Source organism: Cuculus canorus, chromosome 20 (assembly GCF_017976375.1).
Source record: "Cuculus canorus isolate bCucCan1 chromosome 20, bCucCan1.pri, whole genome shotgun sequence".
Taxonomy (NCBI): Eukaryota; Metazoa; Chordata; class Aves; order Cuculiformes; family Cuculidae; genus Cuculus; species Cuculus canorus.
This window is the reverse complement of record NC_071420.1, coordinates 449,553-471,232: the sequence shown is the minus strand read 5'-3', so window position 1 is coordinate 471,232 and position 21,680 is coordinate 449,553. Positions and strand designations below refer to the sequence as shown.

At 39.3% G+C, this 21,680-nt stretch overlaps 1 protein-coding gene across 2 annotated transcripts in view; it reads left to right on the top strand.

Annotated features, from left to right (window-relative positions):
• Positions 1–21,680, top strand: part of NLK (nemo like kinase) — a 65,386-nt gene that overhangs the window by 24,226 nt on the left and 19,480 nt on the right. For both annotated transcript variants that reach the window (XM_054085274.1, XM_054085275.1), the window contains 3 exons: positions 10,024–10,153; positions 11,756–11,811; positions 20,118–20,224. In XM_054085274.1, coding sequence (XP_053941249.1) covers positions 10,024–10,153; positions 11,756–11,811; positions 20,118–20,224 — 293 coding nt within the window. The remainder of the gene's footprint in view (positions 1–10,023; positions 10,154–11,755; positions 11,812–20,117; positions 20,225–21,680) is intronic.

The window sequence follows — 21,680 nt, the reverse complement described above, 5'->3', positions numbered from 1 at the left end:
TTCAGTAGGGCTCATTGCCTGTCAGTAATTCCATAGAGAGCAGATACCCTGGATCTGAGGGCCTATTCCTGCATGTAAACTTGATGCACCCAATCTACCATTTCCCAGATAACTGATTTGATAGTAACTGCGCACCATCTCCCTGCCATTTCACTTCAGTCTCGGGAATCTTTTGGGTTTATGAACTTTTTTAAAGGTTTTTTTATTCCATCCCATGCTCAAATGTATTTTGAGACATGCCAAGACATGATTGATTGCAGTGCCATGTGCTGAAGAAGTGGAACATTGGGCATCACGTGCCTTTCAATATGAGCTGCATTATTTGTTTAAAAGTGGCTTATCAAATAACGCTTGGGTGAGCAGCTGCAATGCTTGTGGGACCAGGTTTGTTATAATCTAGAGTAAGGCGTTCCAGAAAAAGTCTGCTTGATTAAGAGTCGAACAACAGAGGAAAAAAAAATCACTGACTAATAGGAGAAAGTTGGGAGATAATCCTATTATGTGTCCCCTCCCGCCCCGTCTGATAAGTCCTAATGTAAATTATAGGTATTCTCCTAAACACAAGGGAAGGTTTACTTCTGTCTTAGGACAAACTCCATCAGCAGTTTCCCACACCGTCCAGAGAACATTCTTTCATTATCTTGTTTCTGTGTAATAATTGCCATCGAGTAGGCACAAACTTGTTTTTCTACCGCTTGAAACTATAGAACAATGTGTATGCAATGACCTGGATTCAGAGAGAGAAAAAGTCGCTGTTGGCATAGTCTGCACCTTGAAAATTTGCCATTAATGTGGTAGAGAGTTGCTAAAGACTTAAAATGGGTAATTGAAAAGGCTAAATGCCTGCAAGGATTCTTTGAGATAAGAATTGGCTTTGAAAACATTTTAACTAGATGTCTGGGTTGTAGCATTAATCCTTTCTGTAGTTCTATTACTCTTTAAAATTTCATTATTTCTGGAGTGATTAGCCTGCAATGTAAATAGAAGCTACAGTTTTGTGAAATCTCTCTTTTCTTGTTATGTTTTATGTCAGACTTTTTTTTAAAACTTGTTATATAGGTCTTAAATATAATGAGACATATATTTGTTATGTATAATCAGCAAAAAAAAGAGTTTTCTGGTGGATAGAGGAATGGCTCTGCTATACAGGGCACTCAGCTGCGATCCAAGATGTGCGATCCCCACTTCTGGCTCTGTCGATAAGCTCCCAGCGTGACCCAGATCCTGGTTTCCTGCTGTACCTAATCCGGTTTAATTGCAAACTGCTACCAACAAATTGCCTCATCTTGCGCTTTACCCCAGCCGTGTGCTCGCATAGTTTCCCCTCTGTCGCATCATGGGATCGTGTGGCTGTGGGATGGCTTCATCCCACTTGCTGTGTGTTTGCTGCACGAGCCTGGCTGTGCTGAACCCGCCTGTTGCCTGTCTCCCGTGCTGGCAGGAGGGAAGAACTGGCAGGAGGTGAGAGCAAGACCCCCTCATGTGCAGTTGTATCTCCAGTGTGAAACAACAGCGTCACTAAATCCTTTGGACAAGTACCTCCTTATCTAGCTCACCTGTTATAAGGATAGATGTCTCTTACTTAAGATAGCGCTGTTGTGTCTGTGATGGTTTGGGGACACAGGCAGAGCAACGGCTGATGTGCCTGGAAGCTTGTGGGCTGCTTTACGCTGGTCTGTTCTGGTGGACTGAGTACTAGTTGTTCTGGTGAATCTGTTACCTGCAAAGTCAGCTCGGTCACTGATGACACAGTGCTGAGTTATTGCTAGAGAGAGGGGAGTCAGTGTTCTGGCAGGCTTGGCTATCTGTGAAAGAAAGGATAAAACAAAAAAATAGAGTTGTTCTTCTATGATAAGCAGGTTTGGATTTGTTAGTGAATACAGGATGAGATATTGAAGACTTAAACAGAATGGACTGCAAGTGCCTCACAGCCTTTAGTCCAGAACAGGTGTAATATGTTCTGGTTGGGATAGAAAATTGAGCTTTCAACTTGATTGAGGATTTGATAACGGATTTTGTAAAATTTTGGTGTCTGGGAAAAATGGGCAATATTTGAAGAGGAATGTTTCAATCTCATGTTAAGCATTCAAATATATGTGTATTTGTTTTCCTCTTTTCCCACAAGAGCCAAAGTCTGAAATAAGACAAATTGTCTTTACTTTCATGTTTGTATTTCTTTTCCCTCTTTTTGACTGGAGGGATCGTTCTCATCAGATCTGGCCAAGCTGATGTTACAGAGGAAACAAACTCTTCAAACTGCCAGCACGTTATTAAATACATGAAGCAATCAAGAATAGGGAAATAACCTCCTGTAATATTTTGGCTACAGTAGTCTTGCTGTTACCTGTGCCAGCAGATGATAGAGCTACGACAAAGATTTGTTGCAGTTGGTTACTGTGTTTGAGTGGCTGAATCATGAAATCAATTAGTTTAGGTGGAAATTAATTGAAAGGTTTTCTTTACTTTTTACATTTCTCTCAAGTGCTAAAAACCTGGGAAGGTAACAGGGAGAGCATCTTCCAACGAACCTTTTAACACTTTTTCAAAGGCATTGTTTGATAATTTTTACAACCTGATGTTCTGCCCTTATGTTGGGAAGGTGCGAGTGAGAAGGGGAGGCCACTGGATGCCATTACCAGCGGCCAGAGGCGGTGGCCATGGTCCTGGTTGTGTTGACAAACACGGAGCCGAGCAGCCCGCTGCCCTGACAGCGACCAGCTGCTGGTTGAACCCAAGGTAATCACACTGAAAGACTGGTAATTGCTGTGAAAGCAAAATGCGTAGCTTGGTTTAAGACTATAAAAAAAGTAGCTTTTTGCAGCGGTTTATACAGTATAATAAAGAACCCTAAATGACTGGGTGTTCTCATAGAAACATCTGGGATCGCATAATTCTAAGAGGCATGATTAAAGCCCAGCTAGATATTCCTTGATATCCCCCCCACCAAATTATATTTTTTAACTTATTTTTGCCCCATTGCTATCTATAATTTTTTGCTAAGTTATTCCTTCTTTAAATCTTAGTCTGTCATCTCTTCATCCTCAGCTACAGCTGATGCTTAATAAGTGAAACCTTTGCAGACTTCTGTAGTAGGTTGAAAGAGCGCCTCATTGATTCCATGCAGAGTGGTGGATAGATTCCCTGCCTGCTGTTCACTTTACTGCTAGGTTCACGTAGTGTGTAATATCCTAACAAAGCAGAGGAAGGAATTGAAATGTGTTCTTCTGAGAACAACAGAAAGTAAAGCTGCCTTTCTAGTTGTTCTTTCAATTAGCTCCTAGGAGATTTTCCTGCTTTTCTAGTTTCTCTTGGGGATATGTGATCTGATAGCGTATTGCTATAAATAATTATTTCACTGGTATCAGAGGCAGGTACTGTATACAAACAAAAAGCAATATTTTCAGCATCTTTATTGGGTGCTGTAAATACTGTTTTTTCAGTCAGGCTTTTTCATTTTTCTGTTCTTCTTTGGAATACAGACCTGACATTTCTGATCTTCATTGACTTCGTTAGTTTTGTGCTGCCCCTTGAAGTGAGATTGCTTGTGAATGGTATAAAGCTAAGGCAGGGAGGTGAGGAGCAGTGTGAAATTGTTGCAGCTACACAGGAAAGAGTAGAGAAATGGCTTTCCAACGGGATGTTGCAGATGATCATTACTTGTTTGTACAAGTGGGTTTTTTAAAAGAAAAAAGGAACTGGCCTTGAATGTATATGACATGGCAACCCCATTTAACTCGTTCCTTTATGAGAGGCTACAACTAGAGCACTGGAAAAGACTTTCCACCCAAACTGATTTTTGTGCTACGGAAGCATCTGAAAAATCAGAGGAAAGCAGACACACCAGGCCTTGCTTACACAGATGGGATGAGTTTAACAGTTCTGCAATACGTTTAGCTCTTTTTGTTCATCAAAATGGGTCTCGCAACCGGTAAAAATGAGGATCGATAAATCTGTGTATCACTATAAATTGATAATCAATATTTGATTGAAGACCACTGATTTTATCAAATCTTTCACTCTTGCTAATGAGGCTGTGTGACAACTGCATCCATGGGGGAAGGGCAAGAATGAATAGGACGCTGATGTTCACTTGCATCGGTTGCCGGATTTGGCTCTGACTTGACTGGACTTGGTGTTCCTAGATAAGTGCTGTTGTGGAGACCACAATGAAGAGCTGTGGTACTTTAAGGTACAAAGTGCTGTCAGTTTTCTCAAGTGAGGGTCAGCAACAGAAGTGTCTCAGGAATCAGTCCTCAAAAGTTTTAAATATTACTTTCAGTCAGAGCAGAAAAGTTGGATGTCCATTTCATGTTTTGGGCGGCAGTGGTTGGAATGATTTTTAGGTATTCAGCAGTTACTTTCATATCCATATAATATTTCTGAGGTAACTTTTTTTTTCCCTTTAATAAAGGGATTAGGAAGGCAGCTAGACAAAGTACAGGCTTGGTAGCGATAAGGAAAGAAGAGTTCTGCAATTTGTATTCCTATTCATGCGTAATTAACAGTGATTTATGAGAACATTAATTTAGGCAACTATAAACTGCCTTATGACTCTGCAGAGCAGATATAAACTTGTTCAACTGTACATGGTCAACATTCACATCCTAATATTTAGTTTCAGTCTGAAGTAGTTTCTATAAAAGCTGACTGTTGGCTTCTTGTGTTTGGATGCAATGAGTGTAATTTTGTAGCAGTGCAGCTGAAGAAAGGGAATGCTCAAAACCCATAAAAAATCCTATCTTGAGTATCTTTTTAAAACAACCTCCGGTTCAAATTGCCTGGTTTTCATTTGTCTGTTGGAAATCCAAAAGCGATTTACTCTGAATTTGTGTTTTGGATTCAGATTTTAATGGCAAATATGAAACTTTCATGGTCTTTACCCATGTCACCACTGTTGCTACTGGTGATGCAGATCAGAGGCAACTGAGAGAAGTGGAAGGTGTGCACTTGGCTGTTGTTCCCACATGTAGATGCCATTTGAAGGAGGTGATAAGGTCAGACCACTTACTTCAAGTAGTTGTTAAGGCTAAATTCAGGCAGCGTAACTGAAAATCAGTGAACACAAGTAACTTCAATGTTTTTCTGTATTTTTACCATTTCCATAGTTTTGAACAGTGTGAGGAGAAGGTCTTTTAAAATAATATATTGTATTTCTGACTTTGCCTGAATGTGTTTCAGGTTACTATTCTAAAACTAGATTCAGTTATTCTATGTTAATATTTTATTAGAATTGAGAGTGAATACTTTAATCTGTAATTTAAGTAAAAGGACCCCTCTTGAGGCCTTCTGGTAGTTTTGCATGGAGGTATCTCACTGTCTGAGGAGTATATGTGAGTGCAGCCTATTGTTTTTAATTGATTTTTAGACTAATACAATGGAAACACTAGCAATTTTTACTTTTAAATTCCATTTTATTAGATAGGACTATGTAATAGGTTACTGTAAAAAGCAGATGCTTGTTTAGTATATGCACTGAAAGCACACCGTACATAACACTTAAATAATTGATGTGCAGTTTAGTTTGACAAGTAAGTGGTGGTTAGGACAAAGAAACGTTTTGAACAGAGCCGTTTTCACTGGGGATCGCGGAGCTGCCTTCCGAGCTGTTCGTTATCTATACAGCCGGAGATTCATTAGCTAATACAGATGGGATAACCCGTGTGTTGCAGAACCAGAAGAGCTCAGCCCAGCAAGCCTTTCAGCAACAAAGAAATAAAAGCATTCCTCTGTAACAGGCTTCAGCACTTATCTCTGTTCTCGGGTACTGTTTGTGCTGAACCAAAGCAGCTGCTACCCCGAGTTAAGGGAGAACAAACTCAACACGGCGTGAAATTGCTGCATTCCCATTCACAGCCATCGGAGTTATATTGTTACCGACTACAAGCATGACTGCTCTGTGCCTGAATAATTACAAGAAATGCTATTTTGTGAGTTTTACCTTAAAATATTAACAAGACACAATGGAAATTGTGAAACCATGTGTATTATGGTCTATCTAATCATATATATTATTGCAGTTTTCTTGTCACTTGCTCGAATAATATTTATAGAATCATAGAATGGTTTGGGCTGGAAGGGACCTTATAGCCCATCCAGTTCTAACCCCGCTGCCACGGCCAGGGACACCTCCCACTGGATCAGATTGCTCAAAGCCTCATCCAACCTGGCCTTGAACACCTTCAGGGATGGGGCAGACACAACTTCGCTGGGCCACCTGGGCCAGGACCTCCCCACCCTCACAGGAAAACATTTCTTCCTAAGATCTCCTCTAAATCTTCCCTCTTTCATCTTAAAACCATTCCCCTCATCCTGTCCCTGCACTCCCTGATGAAAATCCCCCTCCCCAGCTCTTCTGGTGCCCCTTTCACTACTGGAAGTTGCTCTAAGGTCTCCCTGCAGCCTTCTCTTCTCCAGGCTGAACAACCCCAACTCTCTGTCTGTCCTTGGATGGGAGGTGCTCCAGCCCTTGGATCATCTTTGCGGCCTCCTGTGGACTTGCTCCAACAGATCCATGGCCTTCTGGAAGTTTCTAAGTGGAAATATGGTTAAAAGGTGGCTATTTAAATATAATTCCAAAAAGTCTTGAGTGTCGGTTCCCGAAGCTGTGTTGGTGTTGCTAAAAGAGGGAACCTCTGAGGTGTTTGTTATGGGGGAAGAGAACCAATATTCAAGTCTTCACCTCCCAGATACGATTTTCCCTTGCTCAATTAGAAATGAACCAGCAAACAAGTGGGAACTGTTTTTGTATTTCTTCCTCCTCCAGCAGATTGGTTTCATCCTGCCTGCTGATAGGATGAATTTCAGAAACAACTCTGCCTTAAATTCCCTGTTGCCTTGATGGTGCTGCTGCAGCAGGGAGACCTAAACGTGGCTACAGATCTGCTGTGTGCGTGGTTGTAGTGCTTTTTATTGCCCTCTGTGGGCCCAAAGCCATGGTGCATCTGTCTAAAACGCCTCCAAGACATTGATAATAAAGAAACAGCTGAGGAGGAGGGAGGACTCCAACACAGCCTTTATCGATCCAGCGATGTGGAGTTTTCCTCAACAGGTTTTGTTATGGTATTTTGGTTTGTAGGCTTTAAGCCCCAAACCAAATTCAAAATATTCTTGCTCTTTATTTTTAAAATAATGCTGTTTTAATTGATTGATTAATTGCATATTGTTCAAGTTCTTTTTCAATTTCTTTTATGTGTCTCACACAGATGTGTGACTTGTATTGCACAACTGTCCTATTTATGAAATTCTAGTTTGTCAAAAATACCTAAAATATCAAAGCTGATTCTGATACTTGGAGTTATTTGCTTATTAACATTTACAAAATGGGTTATTCCTCAGCGACTGATGGGAGTGGGGTCGTTCTGTTGTGATGGTACTCACTTCAGAAGGTGATTGCTATAGATACAGCTTAAATATACAGCTGGGAGCTTAGGGAGCTGATAAGCGAGTGAAGCTCAGTCTCCAAAGCCCAAGGAAGAATGAGCGTTTCACAACTCACAGGCTGCCCTCAGCTGGGTTGGGGGAACCAACTTCCACTTGCCATAAGCGGCTGAGGTGGTGCCCAAGTTTCAGATGACAGATTTTAATCAGTCCTGGAAGGCTGCATTATTTGTTGACACGTCTGTCTTCACAAGTGCTGTTGTTGGTGACTTCTGATCAGTTTAGGTCTGTCTGTGTCAGGTTCTAGCGAGCTGGTGTGCTTTGAGATAAAAAGCAAACACAAATCTGCTCAGTCTATGACTCCGCAGCTGATTTCCTCAAGGAAGTAACCCAGCAGGCTCTTTCTGTGTTATACAACCCCCGGACGTTATCGAGAAAGACTTTTTTTAGTCTTTCTTTAGAGAAGTTTCTATGTGCTTACTGCACTAATTTATTACAGGTAACAGAAATGGTAGAAGTTGATGTGAACTCTCTCACATAGGCTGTCTGGATCTTAAGCATTGTTTTATTCTGTCTTCAGACTAATGTTGTTTAGCCTATCTCCACTGCTGTCCCCTGGTGGGATTTCTTCCACAGCTGTGAATATCCTCTTGGTAGCAGTTGTGTGCACACAGTGGTCAGCAACAGTGGTCAGAACTGGAAAGGGAAGATTACTAATTCGGTAGCATCTACAGTGGAATTGGTGGGGTATTATGTGAATAAAATTCTACACTTCGCTTTTGTAGCAAGATTATATCTATAATTCCGAGGAATCAGCAGCTTTTAAGTTTTCTTTTACAGGTTAGAGGTTTACTGGCTTGCCTTCTTTTTATTATTATATTTTTATTTATTTAAAAGCTGGTATAAACTTGGCAGGGGACAGAAATGCAGCCTCATAAAGAGACAATACCAGTAATTAGCTGATTGGTGGTGCTTGACCTTGGGAGCTCTCAGCTCATGCTGGGATCAGATTTATATGGATCTGTGAGCCCCTGCCTGGTCCTGCCCCACTGTGTGGTGTTCAGGATCTGCCTCAGCTGTAATCGTGAGGCTGCAGGACGGCCTGTAATGTCGCCTGCTCATGATGAATAGTACCTTGTTTTGCAAATAGCCTTGCAGAGGTTAACCACTGTCTCAGAATGAAGCCACTGCAGTGTGAGGGAGGGTGTTTCCGTCTGGCCCGTGGCGAGTGCCGAGTTGCACTAACAGAGGATTTTCTGTAGCTCTTCCAGTTTTCATTCCCTTTCTTTCCTATTTAGGCTAGAGGCAAGAGGCAAAGGTCCTGGAGAAAATAGGACACATATTGTGAATTACAAGACCTTCTCAGATTCTTTTCAGCTCTGTATTTCCCACTATAGAAATAGTCTGGTATCGACTTTCCCGTGTCCTCCCTCCACCGTTGACTTAAAATTATGCAGTGTCTTTTAATGAGTGTTCTAGTGAGGGTGTGGGATACTATATCTTGGATGCCCAGCCACCACTGTCGGTGGCTACTTCGGACTTTTTGGATTGATGGAATTGTTTTGTACCTTGAAGTCAGTTCTTGTACTTGGAGATACAAGTACATTACTCCATTCTAATTTTTTTATTTAGTTACTTAAAGCAACGTGGATCAGAGACAAAAGCAGTAGCCTTCTGTGTCATCTGTAGGAGAGTCACATGGTAGAAAAGCCAGCAACTTTTTCAGGACAGATGTAGTCATTAGGGTTCATGGCTGGATGTAGATTCTTACGAGGTTATAGCTTTGCACTGAGAAGAAAGTTATTTTGGTCATCCCAACAAAACTATGCAAAAAAAAAAAAAAAAAAAAAAAAAAAAAAAAGCCTCACCTTAAAAACTGTGATTGGGAATTGAAGCACCATAATCTCCTTGCTCTAGTTTTATGGTTCTCATTATAAAATTCTATTTTCAGAATCTAATTATTTTAAATTAAAATACTCGCCATGTGCAAAACACCTTATAATTTCTGAACTACTATACTTGCATCTCATAAGCTCTGTGGGAGAAAGACAGATACAATGCCTGTTTTGGTACTGTGGAAACTTAGATACCACGTGCTGTTGCTTCTCCAGGTGTAAAGTGATTTAGTCGTAGATCAAGCAATAGCCTTACAGTTGCCAGCATTCTGTCAGAATGGAATTATTAATATTTATGCCTCTTAGGAGAGGAAGAAAGCAGTAGACCCGACAAAACCAGATCTGTGTGACTGAGAGAAGTGTTTTAGTCTCAGTACGGTCTTTTTGGGGAGGCAAAGGAGTTGTTTATTGTCCTGTCTGCTCCTCAGCCTCTGACTTCGAGCTGCAGCATATGCTGGTGGCAGGCAGCATGTGCCCTGGTGAACATGTATCCAGCCACCTGAGAGCTAGCAAGTGTGACTGGGCATCTGTGTATGTACTCTGACTGAAGAATGATCACACTGCATTTAATGCAGACTCTAGCACAGTGCATAATGCCCTTTGCTTAATACTTTTTTCCCAAGAAGTGTCTTCACGTTGTTTTGACTCACCGTCTAAGTTGAGAATGATAAGAGCTCTAAAACATTCTTTACTCATTTAGAAAAAAATGTCTAACAGTAGTATGTGATGTTCTAAATTTTTTATTCTGTAGGTCAGTAACAGATCCACGAGATGGAAAGAGAGTTGCACTCAAAAAGATGCCCAACGTCTTCCAAAATTTGGTCTCTTGTAAAAGGGTCTTCCGGGAGTTGAAGATGTTGTGTTTTTTTAAGCATGACAATGTAAGTAAATTCAAAGTAATTTTGAAGTCTTTGATAAAGCTTAATTGTAAAATGGAGCTATCTACAACAGAAGTATATGTTTCTTTTAAGTTATAGAATATAAAAAAAATGCTTTAAAAGCTCTCTAATTTTATAGTTATCAGTTTTCCTGGAAATTGAGATATTACTGCTGCAAACACTATAAAAAATGAAGTTATGAAGAATCTAAGGCGGTTCAATAATTTCCCTTCCAAAATGTTTGCAGATTGACAGGCAATGCACTTCTACCTAATCTTATTTTAGGCTGTAGATCAATGTCAGTCTGCACAAAGCTATGCTGGCTGGAGATGCTTTCGCCTCCAAGCTTTTTCTTATTCCTTCTTTCTCTCCCATTTGCTGGAATTTATTGCTTTCTCAGCTCTTCTAGCAGAGTGGTTGTTCGAGCACTCCCAAATCTGCTCTAACAACAGCTAGGTTAAGTTAAGGCATTTAAAAAAAATTGTTTTAATTGACCTACATGATTGTCTCTGAAGTGAATAAAAAAGTACTTACAGGAACTGTTCCACAAGTCACCTGTGGATGCTATAACCTCTCCCATTGATGAGCAGTAACAAGCATCTTGGGAGTACTATCTCCTGGAGGAAAGGGGTCAGGAAGTGGGTTTCAGAACCTTATTGCATTGCTTTTCCTCCTTTTTTAAAGTTTATCTTTTTTTTTATTTGAAGGTATCATAGTCCAAGAAAAATTTTATTTGTGGTTAACCCCTAAGTTCAGATCAGTGTTGTCAGTGAGATGCCACAGAGAGGGACTGCCTGGCAAGCTCATACAGGATTGTAGAGTTCCACCATCACTGCCACAAGTCCTTGGCAAATGGGTGCTGGGGCAAGATTCCTTTAGAACTGGTATCTTAAACTGCTCCTCACCAGGGTCTTCATTATGGAGAAGATTTTACTGAGGACTATGAAGTTAAATAAAAGCATCTCTATAGGCAGTTAGAAATCAAGCCTGCTAACAACTGGAATTCATGCGTTTCACCTAAATGATATTCCTAGAAATGATATTCCTAGGACAGAATCTAAAAGACTACTCCAACGCAGTACTGTTTCCTGTGAGAGGAGCTAAATTCGGTGCTGCTGCTTTTCTACCTTTCTGCTTTGCACAGAGCGCTGAGCTTCTGATTCAGAACCTGAACGACTTTGGGTTTTTGTAACTCCCGTTTTGTAACTCCCGTTACGTTCTGTAAACGTTGTGTCACAGAACTCTTAAAGATGAAAGGCAGAACAAAGTGTAATGTCTCTTACTTTTGCACTTCTCTGCTAGAATGACTTCTTTCAAATATTTTGTGGTTATATATACGTTTAAAATAAAGCAGGTTTTATTTGGGGTATAAACTTATGCTTTTAAGCTTGAGCAGCTGGGAAAAATTTCTTGAACTGAAATAAAAAATAGAAGAGAGAGACTGTAAGCATACAGAATATTTGACTTGGTGGGCTGTTAAATTCACATATTGGTCTGTCTGCATGATAGAATAAAGCTAAGAAAAGTGCAGTCTGACTGTCTTTTTGAAAGGGATTTGGTTTTGTTTGACTGGGATAGGTCTTGATCTTGTATGGTGTTTCCTAGGTACTCTCTGCCCTCGACATACTCCAGCCTCCACACATTGACTATTTCGAAGAAATGTATCCTAAATATAAAATAGAGCATCTTAATTGAGGTAGGTGTAATTTTTGTTAGCTTAGATACTGCAAGTAGTTGGTGGAATCTATGAAATAGAACTACAGAAACCTTGAGCCCGTACCCGAACAGTTTTATTTCAGGTGAATCCAGACCATCGAGAACTCTTAGTTACTGTTAATACTGGAGGTCAAATGGTGCAGGATTGAACATGAAGCTTTGAATATGTAAGAGTAAATGCAGGGCATTGGAGTGTTTTCCAACAGATACTGCTGCTACGATTCCCCCAAAATAGTTTCTGAAAACTATATCCAGTAATTAACTTCCTCTCAGTTATCAGTACCTTAAAATACTTTCTGGAGTTTTCAGAGTGTGCTACTGTCATGCTTTGGAACCATGACTTCTCAAGGACGTTTCAGCAGATGTCTGGGTTGTGGCTTTATTTGTTCAGCCTCTGTCTTGATCAAGAAAACAGATTTCACGCAAATACGTGTGCTATTTAATATGTCCCTGATGCAAAGCGCATGCTCTCTGTGGATAACTATTGTAAAATTGAATCTTAGTACATAACTTGACATGAGAATGTCATGCTTTGTTTTGCGTTTTTCCTTTTTTAAACTTTGGGCTCTACTTTTTGAGGTTGGAAATTTCTGTTCTTAAATATTGAATAGTCAGTCACTGACCTGGGTAGGCTCTTACTGTAGTTAGAAGTTCTTTGAGTCACAGAATCGGTCACAGGTTGGTTTAGTACTTACTGTAGTATTTAAACTGCTAGAAATTAATGCAGTGAGTTAAATGCAGATTTTTGTGGTGCATAAAGTGTCTAGAAATATTGTGAGATTTAGAACAAAAGAAATATTTTCAATGAGGGTAATTCTATGCAGAAACCTCTAGCTACAGAGCAGGACTCTTCATCAAGATTGTTTGCCTACATTAATCCTACTGTCGGTTCTCTTCTTTATGCTATCTTAAAAATTTAACATGCTAAGATCTGATTTTTGAGATGTTTTTAGCTAATAAAAAATGAACTTGATAATTAGCACTGAGTGAGATTATTTGTTTGTATTTTATTTTTTATGTGTGCAGGAAAAAAAACCCTCTTCACCAGAATCCTGCCCATAACAGTTTTACGATTATTTGCAGATCTTTATGAACTGTTCAGATCATTTTACAACATGCTGTTAGTAACAAAATATCCTTTGTAGACTTCAGTAAAAGTGATATTTTAGAGAGCACATTGACATTTCCATTATTGAATTAGCATTTTAGTGCAGAGATCTGTCACGCAGCTGAGGTCACCTAATAGACTGCTCAGTTTTCTACGGAAAAACTCAAAAGCGAACACTGAAAATTAAACTCAGTGCCAAATTGTTGAAAACAAACATTTGACTGATAGCACATTCAGTTATTTGTCATCTCATACTGCTGCTCCTTGTACAGATTTGGGTGCATAGTCTTTCAAGTTTATAATTCACAACTTCCTCTCAAAACCAAAAACGTTACCAGAAATCTCCTTAGATGGGGCACAAGGAAATGTCTGTTCCTCAAGCTTAGGTAGGCTGCCAATCAATTTTCATCTAAAAATGTATGCATATACATTCAAGAACATATATAAAACGTTCTGAGTGAGGGGTTGGGTTCATTTTCTGAAGTTATCTAGTTTTCATACAGTGGTAATTGGGGTCTGAGAGCTTTTTTGGGGGACCTGTGTGCTTAAGTAATAGATTTTAAAAAACCTCCCACATTGTGTGTTCTGCTTATCCTGCAAGCAGCTTTATTACATTGGTGTCAAGCCTTCAGTGGAGCTGTCTGAGGTTTGGGTGCACCAGCTCACTCTTATGGTTTTTTATCACTTTGGAAGGGTATTTTTTAAATGCTGGTAGTATTTTATAGGGCTGTCTTTTTTTATTTTTAATTTATTTGAATTTGTTGACTCTATATTGGCAGTAGAAGGCTGTTTTCTCTGTCATCTTCTTTCTCCTTTCTGTTGAAATAATTGTAGAAAGTGCACTTACCACCCTTCATTAGAAGAGTGGATGAATGTGTTTCAGTTTATGCGCACATTTTAATTGCATGTGCTTCTGCTTGCTGTAGTATAAGAAGAGCTTATTTCAGATTAATTTTAAGAAGACCAGGTAACTGTTCCATGTCTAAAGGATGCAGTTGTATAAACTGATTTTGTGGATCCTCTAGTATAGTTCCTACAGATATCACAGTGACGTTCCGTTTTTACAATAACGTTTATTGATCAGTGATGAAAGTGTAAGGGGATTGAGGTGCTAGGCTTCCTTTATCCTTTCGAAGTAGTTGTAGTGCATTTGTGGAAGGTAATAAAAATAGTAAAAACATTACTAAAACTAAAAGAACAGTGTGTTGCAAATGAACTGGTAGAATTTGTTTCAGTTATTCAGTGCCTTGTAGATACTACCAAGAATTGCAAAGTGTATTTTGTAAAGACAGCTCTTTATGAAAGTGACTTAGAGATCTGATGATAAATTAAAAGATTTCTTAGAGAAGTGGTGATCAATAAAGGCATTTTAACCTACTGAGATTTTTTGTTTAGAATGCAAATCCTTTGCAAGCTCTTAGATTGAGTTATAATTTGAATGTAAAATGAGGTTTTAAACTGACAATCTTTGTAAGCATTTAAAGTCTTTTACAGGTATGGATATTTTTGCCAATATCACCTCATGCAGAAATCAACAGATAATGGAACACGTATTATTCTGGGTGTCTGTCTGGAGGAGATATATGAAAAAGAGATTGTTAATGAATTTTAGATTTTACATGTTAGTCATTGAGTTCATCGCTAAGCTGAGGTTCAAGGCTTATCCCTGCAATCACCAGTTCACTTTGGTGGAACAGGTATGATCCCTGATACACAAGCGTGGATGACGTTTTGGTTCTGTCATGAGTCTGTGTTCCTAGGTGGACTGAGCTAGCTTTAAAGCGTATCTGTTTTAAAGGTAAATAGTGACTCTCAGGTTTTGCTAGAGCATCTAAAAAGCATTTCAGTACAATTAACATACCTGTTAATTCCTGATTGAACTGATTTGGCAGTGGTAGGTTTATGGTTGAACTTGATGATCGTAAAGATCTATTCCAACATAAATTATTTGATGATTTATATCTCTCTGTTTTCCAATTACAAAATCTTCTATAATTGATTTTAACGCTGCATTCAGCACCTGGAGATACACATATGTTCTCTTAGAAGACCTGTCCTAAGTTTCTATAGTAACTTTCTGAAAACGTTTTCCATTCAAGCGAGTATTAGAAGCAGCTGAAAAGGCATCACTTAGGTCAGTCTTATTGTACTGACTTGGGAAGATTTTAATACTAGTAAGAGCAAAGGTGTGCAGGAATTCTTCCCTCTTGATCTTATTGACAGGTGAAAGAACTGTTTTCTGACAGAGTATGGGGTAAATCCCTCACACGTATTAGGTGGAGGAGAGTAGACACGGACAAGGTAAGATTTGGTTTCTCCAGCCAGTTAAAGGGACAATGACAGTAGTGTTGGGGTATCGAGCAGCATGTGCTCGGGCTTCCTGTTCTTTCACAGCATCCATAGAAAGGGTTTCCTTGTTTGAGTGCTCGTCTGAGATGTCATTGCAGCAAGTTGCTCTGGGCCAACAGACAAACAAATTGAGCAGGGACCTGGAGGATTAGTACACACCTTAGAAGCCTACAGAATGCCGATTTGCAGCTGGTAACAGAACAGTTTATATTGTGGATCAGGCAGAATTGTGACTTAGCTTCTCACTAGATATTCAAGGGAACAGGAGAGCTTGATGTACTTGATAACAAAAGTGTGGCACTGTTATTGTCAAACCAGTAAACTGTACGAGAGAGAATCCGAGATGTCTGCTTGAATGAACCCTCTGCCAAAATGCTTGACTCTCAGTATGACACAAGGCTTTTTTGCTTTGGGTTGAAATTTTGCTTTATTCAGTAGTAAAGTTGTAATACTTTTACTGCAGTATTTACAAAATCTACTTGGATAATACTGCCTGGAACTGAAGATGTTTTCCCTAACAGACATTGATATGAAAGGATTTCTGTGGAGAGCATTGTGTAGACATAGGAAAATACCAGGGAGGTTTTAAAGTTGTATATCATGTGCTGTTAGCAGTGATCTTTCAGGTAGAATCTGCCAGCAGTGTGTGCCTGGCTGCCAGTGATTCAGTTAAAAGAGATGGATATTTTCCTCTTTTTAATTTTAAACCTTTTATAGGTACTCGATAGAATCATAGAATGGTTTGGGTTGGAAGAGACCTTAAAGATCACCCAGTTCCAACACCCTGTGCCAGTTATCCTAATTACAAGTTCAAGGATTATGGCTTGATTTTTTTTTTTTTTTTTTTAACAGCCTGAAGTGACACTGTGAGAGAAGGTTTTACAGTGTTGACTTTGGGAGCTCTCCACACCATGTGTTTGACATTTGGAGTTGCATTTTTTTAAAATCTATTTTAAAAACTCTTTGTAGACTAAATTATCAATGGTGGCTAGTAATTTACCCACAGATCTTCTACAGATTAATCCACATTCCCCTTTGCCCTGTTCTGCCTTTCTACTCGTATGGAAGTATTTGATAATGTTACTGCGACTGCCTGGATATATCAGTAATTTTACCTGTAACAGAAAAGTCAACAGATTTTAAACATAAAAATTATTTAGACAAGCATTAGATTATTTTTCTTAGTAATTGTTGCACTGGTTTTACATGTATTAGGTCTTCTGGTGTTTTGAGTATTGATATGAAATGAAGATGTTACATAAGCATTTCTACTAGCGAGCTAGTCTGCGAAGAGTTAGAAGGGAACAGAGGTGGCATCACAAACTAAGCTTCAGAGGATCCTAATTTAAATCAAGTATAACTAAAGCATAGTAAAATAACAGAAAACCTCATTTCCTATTTTATATAAAATCTTGAAATATATATGAAAGAGGGTTTTTTTGTTGTAAAAAAGCACATTTCTTGCAGTATCATACAATAGACACCTCCACTCCACTGTTAGCATCCAGCTAATCCACCTGCCCCATAATTTGTTCACAGAATGTTGGCTTCTTCCCCGAAAAACACTACAGAATCAAGCTTTGAGGTATGCAGAGCCCTAATAAAGGATTCCAGTCGATATGAGAACACCACATCACAGTGTTCGTTATTCCTTTTTAAGATTTGCCTGTCACTTGGTAAAGTTTACCAACTCAGCAGGGCTCCCAGTCAACAGAGAAGATGATCTTTTGTGCTGTGCATTTGCCTTGATAATTATTCTGAAGCAAATTAGTACATTTGTCGTTCTAATTCCATACAGCTACTTAACTAATTACTGCTGTCAGTAGCAATTTTTATCTGGTGGTAACATTCAGCTTAGCTGGGTGTTACAGCTCCGGTGACCACCTTGGAGGCAGCATGTTTTATGGTTCGACTAAGAAGCACTGCAGGTACCTATTGGAACAGTTGATAGGAATCCCACAGGGGTTTGTAGTTTATTTTTGCTAAACATTTGTAGTGCTGGACGGAGCAAAGTCATTGACCTGCTTGGGTACCAGCTGTTCAAGAAGCTGCTATGTTTGTAAAAGTCAGGAACACCAAGCAAGTGCTTCTTTTTGCTCTTGTTTTGAGGCCCACATTAAATTATCTAGAGACAATAATCAGATAGCTGCTGTTCAAGGTAATGGCACCTCTGAGCCCTTGTCAAGAGAGCTTTATTTAATGCGCGACAGACCTGGAGTGGTGCAGGTGCCATTTCAGGCCCTCATTTAATTTAAGCTGCTTTAGTTGGCATGGCAACTAGTTGAGACATCTGGGAGACATTATGCTGGGATTGAGATTTAGGAGGATTTGTGGCATAGCAAAACAAAAATCTTATCATAATAAAGTGCAGAGTAATGCTTTTGCATTTTTTTTAAATAATTTACATTAAAAATTAAATGTAAAGGTTTGTTGCAGCCATAATGTAAAAAACAAATTTTAAAAGGCTGATATAAATATTTAAGAGGGTCTTTGCAAAACGAAATGAAAAATTAGAGGACTAGAAACTATGGTGCTGCGGTCTTAGGTTTTTCCTTTATGAATCTTTTATAAAAGCAATTTTAATTTGGAGGGTTTTGGTCAAAAAGTGGGCAATATTTCATTTATAAAATTAATTTGTGTGTGGTGTGCTGATGGCAGCTGAACAATTTGGCTGACAGGGATTTGGTCGGATGGGGTTTGCAGAGCAACAGATGGAAGGAGAACATTGATTAAGGAGAGATGAAAGGAAGTGTAAGTTTTGCCTTGTTCTAAGTGCAGCGTGACCTGTGCCCATAATCGGTGCTGATGGCAAGAACAAGTAGCAGTTTCTGCTGAAGCTGACTTGCTTACCCTGCTGCCGAGAGATAAATATCTGAACTGAAGTGAGGGTTTGCTATTATATTTCAGACTTGATACGTAGCAGAGCTTGTTCCAAAGAACGCTGAGCCAGCTGATAGGCTCCTGCAAGCTAGTGGTGAGATTTAAAACCACAGCAAACCAACCCTGCAAGGCTGACCTGGTTGGCTTTGCTTTCGGAGGTGAGGTCAGGATGACACACATACACGCCACCGTGAGGTCGGGGAGTTCATGAAGTTGAGCAGAGGACAGCTGGAACTGAAGCATGTGATTTCCTTCCGCACAGCACACCTTGCTTTGTCCTGCAAGTGGCATGGAAACCTGTGCACTCTCCTGCATCCTGGTCCCACCCGGTCAGAGCCGGGCCACTGAGCTGTTGCCAATTCATGCAGCGGATCAGTTTGTGGGTTTGGGAGACTGAGAGCCGACTGCTGCCTTACCTTGAACTGTGAATGAACCTGTATGTACAAGGGAAATACAAGACAGGGGCCCAGGAGATGCAGTTTTATTTGTAACTCTCTCCTTGATCTTTTCTGTGACCTTGGCAGCGTGTGCCACATCTACCCATTTTTGTCTGTTTTGAACATTGCAGGGATTGCTGTGACTCTTAATGCTTACACCTGATGCAGGGAGACCAGGGAGACATTTGATACCTTGCTGTAAAGTAGAAGTTCAGTTAACAGATGGCTCCTCTGTTTTACCTTCTTCAGCCACAAATGTAATGATATCAGAGATTTTTGTTTCAAATAACCTTGCTAAAGGTAGCTTTTAAAGCAGCGATGTCCCTTAATTATCAAGGTTAATTGTAAAAGTTGAAAATTCTCAGTATTGCAAGTTCGATACCTCTTGAAAGTTGAGTTGCTGTAGTTTTGCTTTAAACTCTGCTCTGAACCACAGCTCCAAAATTAAAACTGAATTTACTGGTGGTATTTGTTAGTGCAATGGAGGATGGCAGGGGCAGTTTCTCGGAGGCAGCGAAGGGCTAAGGTGTCCCCAAGTAGCTACTGTAACGTTTTTTTGCATGTGTTTTATGACTAAGATATTCAGGCAGTTGCAATGATGATGTTGGTTTTGTGGGTTAAGATATGCTGCTGGTATCTTCCCTGTTTCTCCACTTCTAGGATTTTTAGTACTTCCTCAATAAACACAATACCCTGCTTAATCCACACCTTCACTTAGTAGAAGCCACAGCGTATGCAACTCTTTGTATCTTTAGGTGTTTATGTAAATTATTAGTGAGCATGGCGTTTGCTGTGTTCTGCACCTCTGTGAGTGCCTGGTTTATCTTTGTTTCTTTTAGTTTTTCCTCCAGGTAGAAGTTATTCTTTTTTTTTTTTTTTTTTCTTTTTCTTCTCCTCTTACAACAGAAGAGGTTTTCTGACTGGGATTTGTGTGCACGCATATATAATGCTTGAGAAGGTAAAATAGTGGATGATCTAGGGAAGCATATGTGTTTCTAGAAGTCTGTGTTACAGATCATCTAGCAGCCTGCAAAATGTTTCTGGCAGCCAACTATGATGGATGTGCAGTGCTGGGCTCTCTGGTTAAACCGTGTTGATCTGTGTCCACTATGAATACGCTTCTTTAGTTTTTTGTAATCTGTGCCTTAGCGACTGTAAAGGAAGATTTAAAGGTTTCAAGATGCCATTGATTGTATTAGAATTTTGTTTTGTTTTCCAAGTTGTAATTTGACTTTGAAGTAATTTTGTAACAACTACCTTAATGCACACTACTTTATTGAGTAATCTCTTTTCTTTCACAACCCCTTTTTTATTTTCATTATTGTAAGACTCTGGAGATTTGGCCTCTGAAGAAGCTTTATTCTTTTTCACTCGATAGCTCTGACCTGTTAGACCTCTAACTCCTAGGAGTTAGAGTAAACATTTCAAGAGATTATGTGCTGGACTTTCTGCTTTTGCCTTAACTAATAAATTGAAGATATGTTGTCACTGAATTGATGCAGAGTGACCTCCATAAGATTATCGTCTCTCCTCAGCCACTCAGCTCGGATCATGTCAAAGTTTTTCTTTACCAGATTTTAAGAGGTAACTTTTCTTCTTTTAAATTTAATGACAATTATGTACTAGTAGTAATCTTTTTTTCTCTGTTTCTTAATGTTTACTTTCACCACATATTCATCTTGAATAAGTTTCCTGTGGAAACTTGTTCTTTTTATTTCATGTTATGAATGAATAGCAAACGTTAATTATCCTAGTTATACGAATGTGGCAACCCTGCTGCTTTCCATCATAGTCAGGGGTGAAGATGGCAAGACTTACACACCAGCTGCAAAAGCTTTTTTCAGTGGCCTGTGACAGTCTTAAGGTCAGTGGGTGTGTTTTAACATCCTCCAGTGCTTTTTGAATCAAGGGGCAGGAAGAATGCCTAGATGGAGCCAAACGGATAAAGATTTGCTCCTGTGCACACTTAGTTACTCTGGAGAACAGTCCAGTTAAACTTGTTATGGAACAGTCCAATCAAGTATGATTTTTAGCTAGAACAATATAGCATAATAATAATTTTAAACTTGATTTATTTTTTTAGTGCATTTGGAAACTTTTATCCAGGACATTAAATTATTGAGCTTATCTTTTGAACATCTGGCCAGTGTTAGTTGAGTTGCTTTTACATTGCGTTTTATTTGAGTATTTTCACTGGAATAAGGTGAAAGAAAACAGTCAGTTTTATCTGTTAGTAAGTAAATAGCAGATCATAAAGAGAAGAGCAAAGAAATAGAAATTATATCCAGAATTAGCATGGGCCATTCCTGGTACCTGTTGTGCTAGAGAAAAGATTTACAGTTCTAAAGGACAAAAGGCATTTGTGCCTCTGTGATTACTGAATTTACGGTGACTGGGAGAACGCTCGGAATTCTAATTTCTAACCAATTGGCAATGCTAAACTGTCAGTTCAAGTTTGTTCAAGAGTTGCTTCTCATTCTATTGGACCCAAGAGTTCAGCGTTACCCACTTTAATGCTATTATTTATTTTTGCTCTATCTGACCCTACTTGAATTATGGCCATATTTCCATTTTCCATGCTCTGTCTCCTACTGCAGCTCATGTGCACAAACAACTCCATGTCGATATATGTCCTTCCACTGTGCTTTTTAGTGAGATGCTCTCTGCATTACTTTCATTTTCTTAAACCCATCAGAATTACAGCTTCAGGGACTGCAAAAGCACACAGGAAGCACAGGTTGTCTCTTTCTTAACCACCAAAAAGTTTCGAAACACCCCCAATGGCTGTGATCAGAAATCCTAAGTTCATCAGCTCTAGCTTTGAATTTTTGCACTAATAAAGTTATGGAGAGGTCCTAGGCTTTACTGTAACTTGGGCCTATATTCTCTTAGCCATGATTTACATTATCTGCTGCTGGCTTAGGAGGATTTAGTTTGGGGAAAAAAAAGTGATTTTAAAAAATAATAGCATGCAAATTAGCTTGGGTTTGGTCTGAATTTATTTCCGAAGTGCAGCTGTTACCTAGGAAATTGTTAAATC